At 41.6% G+C, this 16487-nt stretch overlaps 1 protein-coding gene across 1 annotated transcript in view; it reads right to left on the minus strand.

The window, feature by feature from the left end:
* Positions 1–12258, minus strand: part of c15hxorf58 (chromosome 15 CXorf58 homolog) — a 37755-nt gene extending 25497 nt beyond the window's left edge. The window contains exons 1-3 of the mRNA XM_072584347.1: positions 11595–12258; positions 8153–8295; positions 3582–3681 (exon numbers count right to left, since the gene is read on the minus strand). Coding sequence (XP_072440448.1) covers positions 3582–3681; positions 8153–8283 — 231 coding nt within the window. The 5' untranslated portion in view covers positions 8284–8295; positions 11595–12258. The remainder of the gene's footprint in view (positions 1–3581; positions 3682–8152; positions 8296–11594) is intronic.
* Between the last annotated feature and the right edge of the window lie 4229 nt (positions 12259–16487).

A 16487-nucleotide genomic window follows, 5' to 3' on the forward strand; every position in this document is an offset into this window, starting at 1 on the left:
TGATAACTGGCCAATAGTTACCTGGAGAGAGGGAGGGGGCATGAGGCAGTGGTTACATGGCTGCCAATAGGCTAGCTTTTTATTCAAGATTTTTATAGAACTCAAGTTTTGCCATCTGCCATGGTAGGTCTTGAATCCATGTCCCATTTATCTCCTCCCTCCTCAATATCCAAGGCAGCAGACACACCTTTCAGGTGAAACAGTGATTTTACCTGCACTTCGCTAAATCCAGTCAACTGTATTCTCTGCTCACAATGCAGATTCCTCTACTGAGGACATTAACCACTGACTGGGTGACCACTATGCTGAACACCTAAGCTTTTAAAAAATGCCAATATTTCTGTCTCAGGCCTACTACAGTATTCCAGCAAGGCTCAGTGCAGGCTGGAGGAACAACACTTAATTTTACACTTAGGCATCTTAGTCTCCAGGACTCAACATCGAGTTTAACAATTTCAGAACATGAACATCTTCTCCCTTGTTTGCTCCTTTCCCAAACACCACTAGGTCCTATCCTTTATGGGTTGCTCCCAGCACAGCCAATCCATTTTCAAACATTTACACTTCTGTTAGCAGCCCAGCTAGCTATTATTTCTCTCTAGGTTTAACATCAGCAATCTCTTTGTTTGTTTGCCTCTATTTTTTTGTCTCTCTCTCTCTCTCTCTGCACATTGTCTCCACGTACTCTGTTCCCTTCCTCCCAAACTGTTATTACTTACATATCAACTTCCCCACTGTCTTCAGTTCTGTCAAAGCCTTGAAACATTAACTCTGCTTCTCTCTCCACAGATGCTGCCTGGCCTGTTGTGTTTCTCTAGCAATTTCTGTTTTTATTTGAGATTTCCAGCATCTGCAGTTCTTTGCCTTTACCCCCAAAACATTAGCATGGAGTTCTGGATTTCTAGTCCAGTCACATTGCCACTATGCCACTGCATCCCATCCAATGCCTCTATGAATTGTGTATATTCTCAGCTTAATATCTCCTTCTGTAGCAAATGCAGCAAAGACCAGCATGCCACACCTGAGCCACTGCAGGCGATGCTTAATACAGAAGTGATCATCACGGCTCAAGCCAAAAGTGTCACAAGATAGCATCACATAGCACAGAAACAGGCCTTTGGTCAAATTTGTTCATGCCAACCAAGTTTCCAAAACTGAACTAATCCCATTTGCTTTCATTTGGCCCATAAACCTCTAAACTGTTCCTGTCCATTTACCTGTCTAAATGTCTTTTGATTGTTGTAATTGTACTCGCCTCTACCACTTCCTTTTGGCAACTGGTTCCATCCTCTCACCTTAAACCTATGCCACCTAGTTCCCCACCCTGGGGAAAAGACCTTGGCTATTCACCTTATCCATGCCTCTCATAATTTTATAAACCTCTACAAGGACACCCATAGTCTCCTATGCTCCATAGAAAAAGTCTCAGCCTATCCAGCCTTCCCTTACAACTCAAAACCACCAGTCTTGGTAGCATTCCTGCAAATCATTTTTGCACCCTTTTCAGTTTAATAGAGTCATAGAGATTTACAGCATGGGCAACAGACCCTTCGGTCCAACTCGTCCATGCTGAACAAATATCCTAATCTAATCGTCCCATTTGCCAGCACTTGGCCCATATCCCTCTAAATCCTTACTATTCATGTACCCATCCAGATGCCTTTTAAATGTTGCAGTTGTACCACCTCCATCACTTCCTCTGGCAGCTCATTCCATACAGGCACCACCCTCTGCATGAAAAAGTTGCCCCTTAGGTCCCTTTTAAATCTTTCCCCTTTCACCCTAAACCTACGCCCTCTAAGACATAGACTCCCTCAAACCAGGGAAAAAACCTTTTTATTTACCCTAACCATGCCCCTCATGATTTTATAAGCCTCTATAAGGTCACCCCTCAGCCTCCGATGCTCCAAGGAAAACAGCCCCAGCCTATTCAGCCTCTCCCTAGCTGAAACCCTCCTATCAAATCAACATCCTTGTAAATCTTTTTTGAACCATTTCAAGTTTCACAACATCCTTACTAGAGATGTTGTGACCAGATGTTGTGGAGAGAGACCAGAATTGCACATAATCTTCCAAAAGTGGCCTAACCAATCTCCTGTACAGCTGCAACATGACCTCCCAATTCCTATACTCAATACTCTGACCAATGAAGGAAAGTATACTAAATACCTTCTTCACTACCCTATCTAACTGAGACTCAACTTTCAAGGAGTTATGAACCTGCACTCCAAGGTCTCTTTGTTCAGCAACACTCCCTCTGACCTTACCATTAAGTGTAAAAGTCCTGCCCTAATTTGTCTTTCCAAAATGCAGCACTTTACATTGATCTAAATTAAATTCCATCTGCCACTCTTTGGCCCATTGACCCATCTGATCAAAATCCTGTTGTAAGCTGAGGTAACTTTCTTTCCTGTCCATACACTACCAATTTACCACCTAATTTTAACATCCAAATCACTTACATAAATGAGAAAAAGCAGTGGACTCAGCACCGATCCTTGTGGCACACCACTGGTCACAGGCCTCAGTCTGAAAAATAACCCTCTACCACCATCCTCTGTCTTCTACCTTCTAGCCAGTTCTGTGTCCACATGACTTGTTCTCCCTGTATTCCATGTGATCTAACCTTGCTAACCAGTCTACCATTTGGAACCTTGTCGAATACCTTACTGAAGTCCATATAGATCACGCCCACCATTCTACCCTCATCAATCTTCCTCTTCAAAAAACTCAATCCAGTCAGTGAGACATGATTTCCCACGCACAAAGCCATGCTGACTATCCCTAATCAGTCTGTGTCTCTCGAAATACATGTCAATCCTGTCCCTCAGGATTCCCTCCAAGAACTTGCCCGCCACTGATGTCAGGCTCACCAGCCTATAGTTCCCTGGCTTGTCCTTACCACCTTTCTTAAATAGTGGCACCACCTCCAGTCTACCAGCACCTCACCTGTGGCCATCAATGATACAAATATCTCAGCAAGAGGCTCAGCAATCACTTCGCAAGATTCCCACAGAGTTCTACAGTACACCTGATCAGGTCCTAAGGATTTATCCACATTTAAGTGTTTCAAAACAACCAGCACCACCTCCTCTGTAATATGGACATTTTTCAAGCTGTCACCATCTTTTTACCCACATTCTGTATTTTTCATGTCCTTCTCCACAGTGAACACTAACGAAAGATACTTGTTTAGTATCTCCTCTATCTCCTTCGATTCCACACAAAGGCTGTCTTGCTGATCTTTGAGGGGTCCTATTCTCTCCCTAGTTACCCTTTTGTCCTTAATGTATTTATAAAAACCCTTTGGATGTTATTTGCCCAAGCTATCTCATGTCCCATTTTTGTCCTCTTGCTTTCCCTCTTAAGTATACATTCATCCTATAGCAGGGTGACCAGAATTGTATGCAGTACTCCTACTGTGGTTATGAAAGGCTACCACCACAGGAGAATTCCTCATGTGAATATTAGTGAATATTGGTGAACAAAACATAAAAGCAATGGATAGAGAGAGAACAAGAAACCTTCCTCATTTCTCTGTTATTAACAGCCTGTACAATAGATTCCGATTTTATACTTACCGCTGCACAGATTGTGTGCTTGAGGAGGCAAAATAGCTGTTTATTTCTGTAAGAACACCATGATCTTTGAATAATTCGAGCAGCAAAATTTTGATCAATTCTAAAAATGACAGAGTAGAAATCAGCTGATGCATGTTGGACATTACTAATTGTATCAACATGAACGTCAGGTTGAGAGATTTATATAGCATAGACGATGAAATGTTTTAATCTATCTGGTACAATTAAAGATGTTTTCTTTTATTCAATGAATGGGATATTAATATCACAGAAGGCCAGTGTGTACTGTCCACCCCTAATTGCCCCATGGAAAGACAGTGGTGATCAATCTCCTTGAACCACTATCGTCCATGTGATACATCCGCAGTACTGTTGGGTCAGGGAGTGGGCAAGTAGGAGTTCCAGGATTTTAGCAGAGAAGGAACAGTGAAAACTTTCCAAATCAGGATGGTGTGTGACTAGGGGGGATCTTGCAGGTGGTAGAGGTTGCATATTAAAAGGTATTGTTCAAGGAGCCTCAGCAAGTCACTGCAGCATGTCCTGTAGATGGCACATATTGCTTCGACTCTGTACCAGAGTTTGAGGAAATTAATAATTAAAGTTGTGAATAGTGTGTCAATCAAGCTTTGCTTTAACATTGAGTTTCTTATGTATTGTTGCAACTGCACTCATTCAGGCAAGATTTCATTATTAATTTGTCCTTGCCGTAGTCACATCACCTCCTTTTCTATTGCATTAGTCTGAAAAGTACAGCCGCAGGATTATCGTTTCTTTTGCTCTGACCTTTACAACATATTGCAAGAGCCAAGCTGAAAAGAAAAATGTAAATGGCAAAACATACACATGGTAGAGAAAATAGAGATGTCAGTTAATTATACTTATGTTTATTAAGGCTGTATAGATCACTGTTAATAACATAAATATTGATTTACTCGTTATAGTGTGGACTGGAAATATACAAAGCTGTCTGGCTGAAGGAACCAGTCATTCCCCTGAACCTAACTGTCCTGCAGTTTAAACATTCAACGTCATACTCCAACAAGAGTGGAATTGCAGATCAGTATGCGTACTGATTAGAGTAGATTCCCTACAGGCCCTTCAGCCCAACAAGTCCACTCTGACAAGTAACCCGCCCACACCCATTACCCTACCCTGTATTTATCCCTGACTAATGGGCAATTTAGAATTGCCAATCCACCTGACCTGCACATCTTTGGACTGTTGCAGGAAACACCCGGAGGAAACCCATGCAGACACGGGGAGAACGTGCAAACTCCACACAACAGTTATTCAAGGCAGGAATTGAACCTGGTCCCTGGCACTGTGAGGTAGCAGTGCAAACCACTGAGCCACCATGCCACCCCTTTATTGATATATGTCTTTCCACACCATTCCTATAAGTGTGTCAGCTGCAACTCCATTGAGGAGTTGCTGCACTTTCAGAGATATCATTTGTGAATGAGATATTACATTGAGACCCAATTATCTGCTCGGGCTGTTCTTCAAAGAAGGGTAAGGAAATTATTTATTCCCTCAATCAATATCATGAAAATAGATGATCTGGTCATTATCTCATTGGTCTATGAGGGAGTTTGATGTGTATGAATTGGCTGCCTTGTTTTCTATATTGGAAAGGTAGGTTCCAAATGCTTCATTTGCGGTACTGTGCTTTGAAACTTCTGGTAGTCTTGGAAGTTGTTCTTTTCTTAAGAAGTAGAAACACATCATTCCATGAGGTCATTTGGCTTTCATAAAGAGTTCATGAACTTCAGACCTGAACTACAGGTCCCACTGCGGTGAGTTATGGTGCTCATATGAGGTAGTTATAGAGTCAAAGTCACACAGCACTGAAACAGGCCCTTCAGTCCAACTTATCTATTCCTACCAAATATCCTAAATTAATCTCGTTTCATTTAGCAGCATTTGACCCATATCCCTCTAAACCCTTCCTATTCATAATCTCTCCAGTTGCCTTTAAATGTTGTAATTGTACTAGTCTCCAGGACCTCCTCTGGCAGCTCATTCCATACACGCACTACTCTTTGCATGTGAAAAAGTTACCTCTCAGGTCCTTTTAAAATCTTTCCCCTTTCACCTATGCCCTCTAGTTTGGACTCCTCCATTCTAGGAGAAAGTGAGAATTGCAGATGCGGGAAGAGCACAATAGGTCAGGCAGCTTCCGAAGAGCAGGAGAATTGACATTTTGGGCGTAAGCCTGATGAAGCCTGCTCCTCGGATGTTGCCTGACCTGCTGTGTGTTTCCAGAGCCACACCTTTCGACTTTCTCCCTCATCCTAGGAAAAAGACCTTGGCTATTTGCCTCATTCATGTCCCTCATGATTTTATAAACCTGTATAAGGTCATGCTTCAGCCTCTGAGTGAAAATATCCTCAGCTTATTCAGCCTCTCCATATACCTTAAACCCTCCAATACTGGCAACATCCTTGTAAATCTTTTCTGCAACTTTTCAAGTTCCACAGCATCCTTCATATAGAAGGGAGATCAGAATTATATGCAGTATTCTAAAAGTAGCCTCACCAATATCCTATCTAGCCACAACATAATGTACTCACTCCTATACTCAATGCACTGACCAATAAAGGCAAGCGTGCCAAACACCTTCTTCACCACCCTGTCTACCTGCAACTCCACTTTCAAGAAACAATGCGCCTGCACCCCTAAGTCTCTTTGTTCCACTACACTACCTAGGGCTCTACCATTAACTGTGTGAGTCCTGCGCTGGATGCCCTCCCAAAATGCGACACTTCACAATTATCTAAATTAAACTCTCGATGCCATTCCTCAGCCAATGACCGATTTGATCAAAGTCTGAGATAATCTTCTTCACTATCCATCCTATTTTGGTATCATCTACAAACATATTAACCATACCTCCTATATCACATTCAAATCGTTTATATAAATGATGAAAAGCAGTGAACCCAGCACCGAACCTTGTGGCACATTGCTGGTCACAGGTTTCCAGTCTGAAAAGCAAACCTCCACCACCACCCCCTGTCTCCTACCTTTAAGCCAATTTAGTATCCAGTTGGCTAGCTCCCCTTGGATCCCATGTGATCTAAGCTTACAAACCAGTCTACCTTGCAGAACTTTCTTGAACACTTTGCTGAAGTCCATATAGATGATATCTACCACTCTGCCTTCATCAATCTTCTTTGCCACCTCTTCGGAAAACTCAATTAAGTTAGTGAGACATGATTTCCCAAGCGCAAACCATGTTGACTATTCCTAATCAGTCCTTGCCTTTCCAAATACATATAAACCCTGTCCAACAACTTACTCACTACAGACATAAGGCTCACCAGTCTATAGTTCCCCGACTTTTCCTTACAGCCTTTCTTAAATAATGGCACCACATTAGCCACTTCCAGTCAGTCTTCTGGCACCTCAACTGGAGCTGTCGATGATACAAGTATCTCAGCAAGAGGCTCAGCAATCTCTTCTATAGCTTTGTACAAAGTTCTGAGAAATACTTGATCAGGTCCTGGGCACTTATCTGTCTTTATGCATTTTAAGACCTGCAGCACCTCCTCTTCTGACATTGCTATTTATGCTGCTAAGTTCCCAAGCTTCCATGTCCTTTTCCACAGTAAATACTGATATGAAATATTTATTTTGCTATTCACCCATCTTTCTGAGGAAGGAACAGCTTATACTTGTTTTTACCTTTATGCTTGAGCTGGTTCACTTGAGCAGAACAATACGTTGGTGAGATAATCTATTTTCTTGCTCTTGCCCTGTTCTTTTTCTCTCCCAAAGTCCTGGTTGTGAAATTTGCTTCACTTTCCTCATATTCTTGTACTAACCTGCCTATTCTCCTTTGCAATTCACATATCCTCTGTGACTCATCATGTACTTAATTTTTAATTGTTTTAATTAGGTGATTAATATAATTTTTCTCATGTAACTACCTGAGAATTTTCAATTTTGTGCTCTAAACAATCCAATTTCCTCTCATTCATGTATTTTTTTTGTTTGCTTCTCCTTTACTCTATTCCTTTTAAGATGATACCCATTTGTAGCATTCAACAATATTCTGGCAAAGAATCACATCCATCTGAGCACTATATCTGGGGAAGGATTTTTAGCTTTGTACTGAATGTAGCATGGATTTACCAAAATGGATACCAGGGACTGAATTACAAGGACAGGTTGTATAAATTAGAATTGTATTCCCTGGAATTTAGAAGATATGGGGGTGATTAAGTCCATATTTTCAAGATCTTAAGGGGGACAGACAAGATCGATAGTTAGAACCTATTTTGCTGTCTGGCGAATCTGGAGACTAGGGGACATTGCTGAAAAATTACAGCCAGATCTTTCAGCAGGGAAGTGACAAAACAGGGATAGGTGATTTGTCATTACAAGCAATCCAACAAATATATGTTTTTCACAGTGTGAGAGACAAGTGTTTTTGTATTAACCCAAATATTTATTTATTCTCTTCTGGTAATCTATTGATGTTATTTATGTTAAGCATAGAATAATCCAAGAAAAAAGCTTATGAACCAAAGTAAATTGGTATTGGAAAATACTTGTGGATTACTTACATATCTGATTCACATGATTGATCATATGCTGTTGTTTCTTCATTATTCTGAAATAAGTAATCATTTTGCGGAGATGGATACAGACGTGGTGAACGTTTACTTTCCAAGATAATAGGATTCATTATTATCATGTCAAAATCATTCTAAAGAGATAAAAACAAGTTAAAGCAATTATCTCATATTTACAGTCAGCATTATTATTAAATAATACATTTAGAAAGTATTTGGGAGTCAAAAAGCTGTATCAGTACTGTGTAATAACTAGGCACTGAATTATTTTCATACTGCATTGCATTTCACAAGAGAAACTTCTTATGTTAGAAGAAATCATCTTTCAATTACAGTATGTCAAAGATGTGTTCATTTAAATATGTTTTTTCTATAATACATCTTGGTATTAATAATTCATCAAAAGTAACAGGTACAAATCAGCTAGAGTCAATTATTGCTTGCAATTTGGTGATTAATTAAAAGTAGATTACTCTTAAAATGTTCGAGAAAAATGTGAATTTGTTGTTCAGCATTTACCAATAATTTTACTAAATTGAAGAGTTTCTGTGAACTTCACACCAAGAGAGGTAATTATCATTTATACTTGTTATCTTCTACTAGGAGAAAGGCGATCCATTATGGCAAATTCATGATGTACAATAGTTTACAGATTTTCTGAATTAGAATAGCAAAAGCAAAGGCAGAATGCTAAATGGTGCATTCTTTAATATTTTCTACTTTACAAGTCCACCTCACCCAAGTATCCTTTGTACAGGGATTGCAGAAGCAGAATCTTATTGGAGATGACATTCTTGACAAGGCTTAACTGGGAAAAGATTAGAGTGGTGCTGGAAATGTACAGCAGGTCAGGCAGCATCCGAGGAGCCCTTCATCAGGAATGAGGCTGGAAGCCTCAAGGATGGACAGATAAATGGGAGGGGGTGGGGCTGGGAAGAAGGTAGCTGGGAGTGCAGGAGGTTGATGGAGGTGAGGGTAAAGGTGATAGGTCGGAGATGGGGGTGGAACGGATAGGTGGGAAGGAAGATTGACAGGTGGGACAGGTCATGAGGATGGTGCAGAGTTGGAAGTTTGGAACTGGGGTAAGGTGGGGGGAAGGGAAATGAGGAAACTGGTGAAGTCCACATTGATGCCCTGGGATTGAAGTGTTCCAAGACGGAAGATGAGGCGTTCTTCCTCCAGGCATCGGCTGGTGAGGGAGTGGCGGTGGAAGAGGCCTAGGACCTGCATGTCCTTGGCAGAGTGGGAGGGGGTGTTGAAATGTTTGGCCACGGGACGGTGGGTTGATTGGCATGGGTGTCACAGAGATGTTGCCTGAAGTGTTCTGCAAGAAGTCTCCCCAATGTAAAGGAGAATGCACTTCCCCAAATGTCATTTATTGTATCCGTTGCACCCGATGCAGTCTCCTGTGCTATCCCGCATTATAAGAAAATCACGTAATAGCAGCACCGTTTAAAGCAATGGAACGGGAATCGTGTTACAGTCAATCCATTTAAGGAAAGTTCGCATTTTACAAATAATGGTATAAATTCTTCGATCACATTACAGCCAATTCGCATTGAAGAAACCGACTATACTGATACCAGGTTAAGTAATGTGGTAAACAATAAGAAATATAACTGACATATGTAAACTAGGTTTGTGGAATGGGGTTTGTGGAATGGGGAGACATGTGATATGTATAATTTAATGTTACATTAGCAATTTTTAAAATGTTTATTCATTTGTGATATGAGAGTAGTGTTGGCAAAAGTAGGATTTAATGCCCATCCCTAATTCCAATGGTAGAAATGAGGTACTGCAATCTATCTGGTGCTACATACGCCCACACTTGTTTCTACATCAGTTTGATACAACAGAGTATCTTGCTAGGCCATTTCAGATGGAAGTTAAGATTCAACTGAATTGTTATTGGTCTGGTGTCATGTGCATAATCCCTGCCCTGAAGCACATTAAAGAAGCAGATGGATTTTTATGACGATCCACTATGAGCTGAAATTCTAGATTAATTCATTATCTGAATTTAATCCCCCACAACTGCCATGATGGAATTTGAACAATAGACTCCAGAGAATTGTCTAGGCCACTGGATCACCAGCATAGTATGCTATTGTTACCAATAATATAGTTTGGAAGGATAAAAGACGAAAGGTGCAGATGAACAAATAATTTAAGGATTAAAATATAGAATTTCCTTAAAGTGAATGAGTACATTAAAAATACCAACTGCATTTTGGATTTTGTTTTGAGAAGTATAAAAGGTGGAGAAGTGGTGATAAATTTGCAGATTAGACCAGGCTCAGCACCATCCGCCGTTCTGGGAGTCTCATTGCAAATTAGATTTAAATCTAAAAATCACACAACACCAGGTTATAGTCTAACGGGTTTAATTGGAAGCACACTAGCTTTCGGAGCGACGCTCCTTCATCAGGTGATTGTCCCAAGGAGCATCGCTCTGAAAGCTAGTGTGCTTCCAATTAAACCTGTTGGACTATAACCTGGTGTTGTGTGATTTTTAACTTTGTACACCCCAGTCCAACACCGGCATCTCCAAATCATAGATTTAAATCCATATTCATCTTAATCTAGGTACATCAGGATGATGCTATAGCTTAAGGAGTCAGTGTTTTCTCTGTTTTGAAATGATCATACTAAGAGGACACATAAGAGGTCTTTAAGTGTTCAGAATTTGTTTCCTCTACTTGGGTTTCCAGTGATGAGAGACTATTCATTTAAAATTGTGACTGAAAATACAAGAGGGTTCCGGAAAAATTCCTTTCCAGAGAATTTTTGTAGCATCTAATGTTTTGCCACCAGGAGTGATTGAGGTAAAATCCATTGTGAAATTCTTCAGGGAAACTGGATAAGTATTTGAGGTGGTGGGACAATTGAAGAAAGCTAGCAAAGAGACAATCCAGACATCATAGGCTAAACTACCTCTTTTGTCATGTAAACTTCATGATTCTATTTACTAACATTTCACATAATTTCAAAATTAAACAAATATTGTGTGGAACAACACTTAAGACTAATCTGAAAATATTAACAATTATCTGAAGTTAAAGTACAGTAGTTGTAGGTGTTGGGATGTGGAGTTATCTGTTCTGACTTGTGGGCTGCGTGCCCGGTGTTCTGTGATTTTTAACTTTGTCTACCCCAGTCCAACACCGGCAGCTCTACACCATTATAAAAGGAAGATGACATTAGGCTGCCCTTAATTCTGTGTGATGCTAGTGAAAGGTAAACCATGTCTTCATATTCTGCACCAATCTTTAAGTGCCCTAAAAGAGGAATAGTGAAAATAAATTGTGAAGGTGTAAAGTTTGTACCACCCTCGAACCTGAAAAGTGTTACTAAGTGGTCATGTTGTTTGCTGTTTCACAATTACTACGATCCCGCTTTATTTCCCCAAACATTGACATTTCAGACTAACCTTAATGTAGCTCCATCACTGAGACACAAGTCCTCACCAGCTGGACAGGGCTTTGCCAGTGAATGGACCCCCTCCCTTTCCTCCCAGGGTTTGTCTCCTTCTTCCTTCGCAATTACTAATTCTACACAATTAAATAAAATTAAAAAGGACGACACCACCTGGGAGGTGAAACAAACCGACTACACGTTTCAAACAAAATTGTTCTCGACTCCGGGAGACTGCTAACGGTGGCGACAGATCCTGAACCCGGAGTGATTCTGAATCCGATCCCAGCGTGATCCTGATCCGGAACTGATCCTAAACCTGATCCCAGAGTGATCCTGAACCCGATCCCAGAGTGATCCTGATCCTGAACCCGGAGTGATCCTGATCCCGGAGTGATCCTGAATCCGATCCCAGAGTGATCCTGATCCGGGAGTGATCCTGAACCTGAACCCGGAGTAATCCTGATCCTGAACCCGGAGTGATCCTGAACCTGATCCCGGAGTGATCCTGAATCCGATCCCAGAGTGATCCTGATCCGGGAGTGATCCTGATCCTGAACCCGGAGTGATCCTGAACCTGATCCCGGAGTGATCCTGAACCTGATCCCGGAGTGATCCTGATCCTGAACCTGATCCCGGAGTGATCCTGATCTCGGAATGATCCTGAATCCGATCCCAGAGTGATCCTGATCCCGGAGTGATCCTGAACCGAGTCTCCCTCCCGGGGCCCGGAAACCAGTGAGAGCGTCGCCGTTACCAGGCAACAGGAGAAAAGCGTGAAGGTAAAAGGACAGAGAAGGAGAAATAGAACAATAACAGAAATCACCCGAAAGGATAACCCTGATTCCTCTCACAGATACTGCCAGACAGCGGAGCTTCTTTCGCAATTTCTGTTCTTGTATCAGATTTCCAACATCTACGGTTCTGTGTTTTATTTGAGAGATAAACAGAAATAGGAGGGAAGAGAAAGGGAGGGTGAGTGAGGGAGAGGAAGGGGGAGAGTGAGGGTGGGATGGGGAAGGAGAGAGGGAAGGGAGTGAGGTGGGGAGGGAGAGAGTGAGAGGGAGCAAGTGAGTGGGAGTCAGAGGGGGGAAGAGAGAGAAAGAGAGAGGAAAGTGAGATTGAGAGAGGAGTGAGTGAGCGAGGGAGGAGAGGGATATTGAGAGGGAGAGAAGGTAAGTGAGAGGGTGTGGGGGCAAGAATGTGAGTGAGGTGTAGAGAGTGAGGGGAAGAGGGTAAGAGATGGAGATTGAGGGGGAGATGGTGAATGGGAGGGAAAGGGTGAGTGAGAGGGGATGGGGAAGAGAGTGAGTGAGGGGCAAAAGGGCGAGAGGGGAGTGTAAGGGGGAAGAGGGTGAGTGAGAGAGGGAGAGTGAGAAAAGGTGTGGGGGGGAGAGTATGTGAGCGGGAGGGTTTGAGGGAGGGAGAGAATCAGAAGGGGAGAGAGTGGGCAGGAGGTGAGTGAGAAGGGGAGAGGGTGACAGAAGAGGGAGTGAAAGGGTGAGTGAGGGGAGACAGTGAGAAGGGGAGTGTGTGATTGTGAGGGTGGATGAGAGGGAGGTGAGTGAGAGAGTAAAGCAGTAAGGGCGTAACAGAGGGGACATAGAGAAGTGAGGAAAGCATATTCGTCCTGGGGCTTATTGATGGCTGCTCTCATTTTTTTCTTCTCGAGTTCGATTGTAACTATGTCAAAAAGTGTGGTGCTAGAAAAGCACAGCAGGTCAGGCAGCATCCAAGGAGCAGGAGAGTCAACATTTCATGCATAAACTATGTCACCTGGAGCATTGGTCAGGGAAATTCTGCACGAACAACTATTCATTTGTAATTTTCGAAAAAAAATTGGGAAAACGGATAAAATCAGTGTGACACATTTCATTAAATTAATTCCGCAAGAATACCTTTAACGCATTTAAAAATAAAAGTAAAAAATTCATTGTCTCCAACATCCAGAACAGAAAGTTCATCAAATTCATTGAGTCATTTTGGCTGTGATATTATCCTAAGGATTTCATTCAGGATTAAATCTGGCACTTTTATTTTCAACCTTCCACAATCTTTCGCTCCCTCCACTGAATTGGATGTTCCACATTTTCTGAAAGAACTGATGACATTTATGCATTAATAGCATGCCATGATTTGGTGCCAAAACATAAGGGAGTCGGGGGTGGGTGGTGGGCAGCAGCAAGCAAATTTCCATTTTTAATGATTTTACTCCCTCAGCCAACTATCTACCTATTCCATTCAGTACAAACATGACGCTGGAATGGCTTGTTGAGGCACTCACTCAAGGTTAAACTACACTCATTTGTCCATGTGCTTTAAATGCAACTTGGATTTTATTTGTTCACAGGTGTTAGTTTATTCATCTGTTACATGAATGCTGCATCCCACACACAATTAATTGTGTTCTTTGCTTCGCCCACTGACATTTTCCAAAAAAGAGCAAAGACAAGAGTTCACACAGTACATCATCTCAAGTATTGCAATACTCAAACTGATGTGTTTAATTGCAGTATTATTAATATTGTTGAATGAACAGCACCTGTTTGGAACACAGAACTTACCAAGGAGCATGTAGATAAGCTCAAAGGCATTCGGAACCTAGCACCAAAAATTATCTTGAGTAACAAACCAAATCAACTTGAACATAAACAGATAGTGTATCCCCATTGAAAGGCAATAAAAAGGTCTTCGTAGACTTCTTCAGAAAACTCTTAAAATCCCACCTCCACTGCTACCATTTCTTGCTACAACCACACAAAGTAAATGAGCAAAAAAATTAGGGATAAAATACACTTTCGCAAACAAGACATATATCAAATAGATGACAAGACAGCTCCTTGCTTTATAAAATTCACATATTATACAAATGACTGAAATTGAATGAACTGAATTTTACAATGTATGACCATTAATACAAAATGCAGATTTTTCATTTGTATTCTGTAAATTATGCAACATATTGCAAATATTATTTACTGAAAATAATCATATACAATCTGTCAATATTTTATTTTAAATATTACCTATCACAATGATACAAAGATTACTTGTTTTAATTGTATTGTCATCACAATTTGGCAACTACCAGCGTGAGGAATATCAATAACCAAATTATTACTACTTCACCTCTCTCCAACCAATCATCATGGAAATGTACAAAATCTCCTGAAGAGAACTTGATTTTTAGTATGATTTACATTTGAAACTTACTTTTGATTGTAATTTCATTCCACTGGCCAGAACTGCCCCACATCCGGTTTTGCATGCTGTTATTTTCTCTTGAACTGTTTTTGCATCTTTTTATTCCATTGCTTGATTACTGGGCATATCTTAATAATGTGACAATAACACCCCAGTTTCTGTTGCTCTCTGACAAAAAAAATACTGGAAATTGGTAACTTTGATTTCCAGAGTCGAGAGTGTGGTGCTGGAAAAGCACAACTGGTCAGGCAGCATCTGAGAAGCAGGAGAATCAACATTTTGGGCATAAGCCCTTCATCCGGAAATCCTCAAAAATACGGTTAATATCTTAGGCCATTCTGCCCTTCGAGCCTGCACCACCATTCAATATGATCATCCTTAATCAATATCCTGTTCCTGCCTTATCTCCATAACCCTTGATTCCACTATCCTTGAGAGCTCTATCCAACTCTTTCTTAAATGAATCCAGAGACTGGGCCTCCACTGCCCTGGGGCAGAGCATTCCCACCACTCTCTGGGTGAAGAATTTTCTCATCTCTGTCCTAAATGGTACACCGCATATTTTTAAGCTGTGTCCTCTGGTTCGGCACTCACCCATCAGTGGAAACATATTTCCTGCCTCCAGTGTCCAATCCTTTAATAATCTTATATGTCTCAAACAGATCCCCTCTGTCTTCTAAACTCAAGGGTATACAAGCCCAGTCACTCCAGTCTTTCAGCATAAGGTAGTCCCGCCATTCCAGGAATTGACCTCATGAACCTACGTTGCACTCCCTCAATACCCAGAATGTCTTTCCTCAAACTTGGAGACCAGAACTGCACACAATACTCCAGGTGTGGTTTCACCAGGGCCCTGTACAGCTGCAGAAGAACCTCTTTGCTTCTCTACTCAATCCCTCTTATTATGAAGGCCAGCATGCTATTAGCCTTCTTCACTACCTTCATTGACTGGTGTACAAGAACACCCAGATCTCTTTGTACTGCCCCTTTACCTAAATTGATTCCATTTAGGTAGTAATCTGCCTTCCTGTTCTTGCCACCAAAGTGGATAACCATACATCTATCCACATTAAACTGCATCTACCATGCATCTGACCACTCACCTAACCTGTCCAGGTCATCCTGTAATCTCCTAACATCTTCCTCACATTTCACCCTGCCACCCAACTTAGTATCATCAGCAAATTTGCTAATGTTATTACTAATGCCATCTTCTATATCATTAATTTATGGGCGGCACGGTGGCACAGTGGTTAGCATTGCTGCCTTACAGTGCCAGAGACCCGGGTTCATTTCCCGCCTCAGGCGACTCTGTGTGGAGTTTGCACATTCTCCCCGTGTCTGTGTGGGTTTCCGCCGGGTGCTCTGGTTTCCTCCCACAATCCAAAAATGTGCAGGTTAGGTGAATTGACCATGCTAAATTGTCCGTAGTGTTAGGTGAAGGGGTAAATGTAGGAGTATGGGTCTGGGTGGTATACGCTTCGGCGGGTCGGTGTGGACTTGTTGGGCCGAAGGGCCTGTTTCCACACTAAGTAATCTAATCTAATATATATATTGTAAAAAGCTGCAGTCCCAGCACTGATCCCTGCGGTACCCCACTAGTCACTGCCTGCCATTCCGAAATGGAGCCGTTTATCACTACTCTTTGTTTCCTGTCAGCCAACCTACTTTCAATCCAAGTTACTACTTTGCCCCCAATACCATG

The sequence above is a fragment of the Chiloscyllium punctatum genome, chromosome 15 (genome assembly GCF_047496795.1).
Source record: "Chiloscyllium punctatum isolate Juve2018m chromosome 15, sChiPun1.3, whole genome shotgun sequence".
Classification (NCBI taxonomy): Eukaryota; Metazoa; Chordata; class Chondrichthyes; order Orectolobiformes; family Hemiscylliidae; genus Chiloscyllium; species Chiloscyllium punctatum.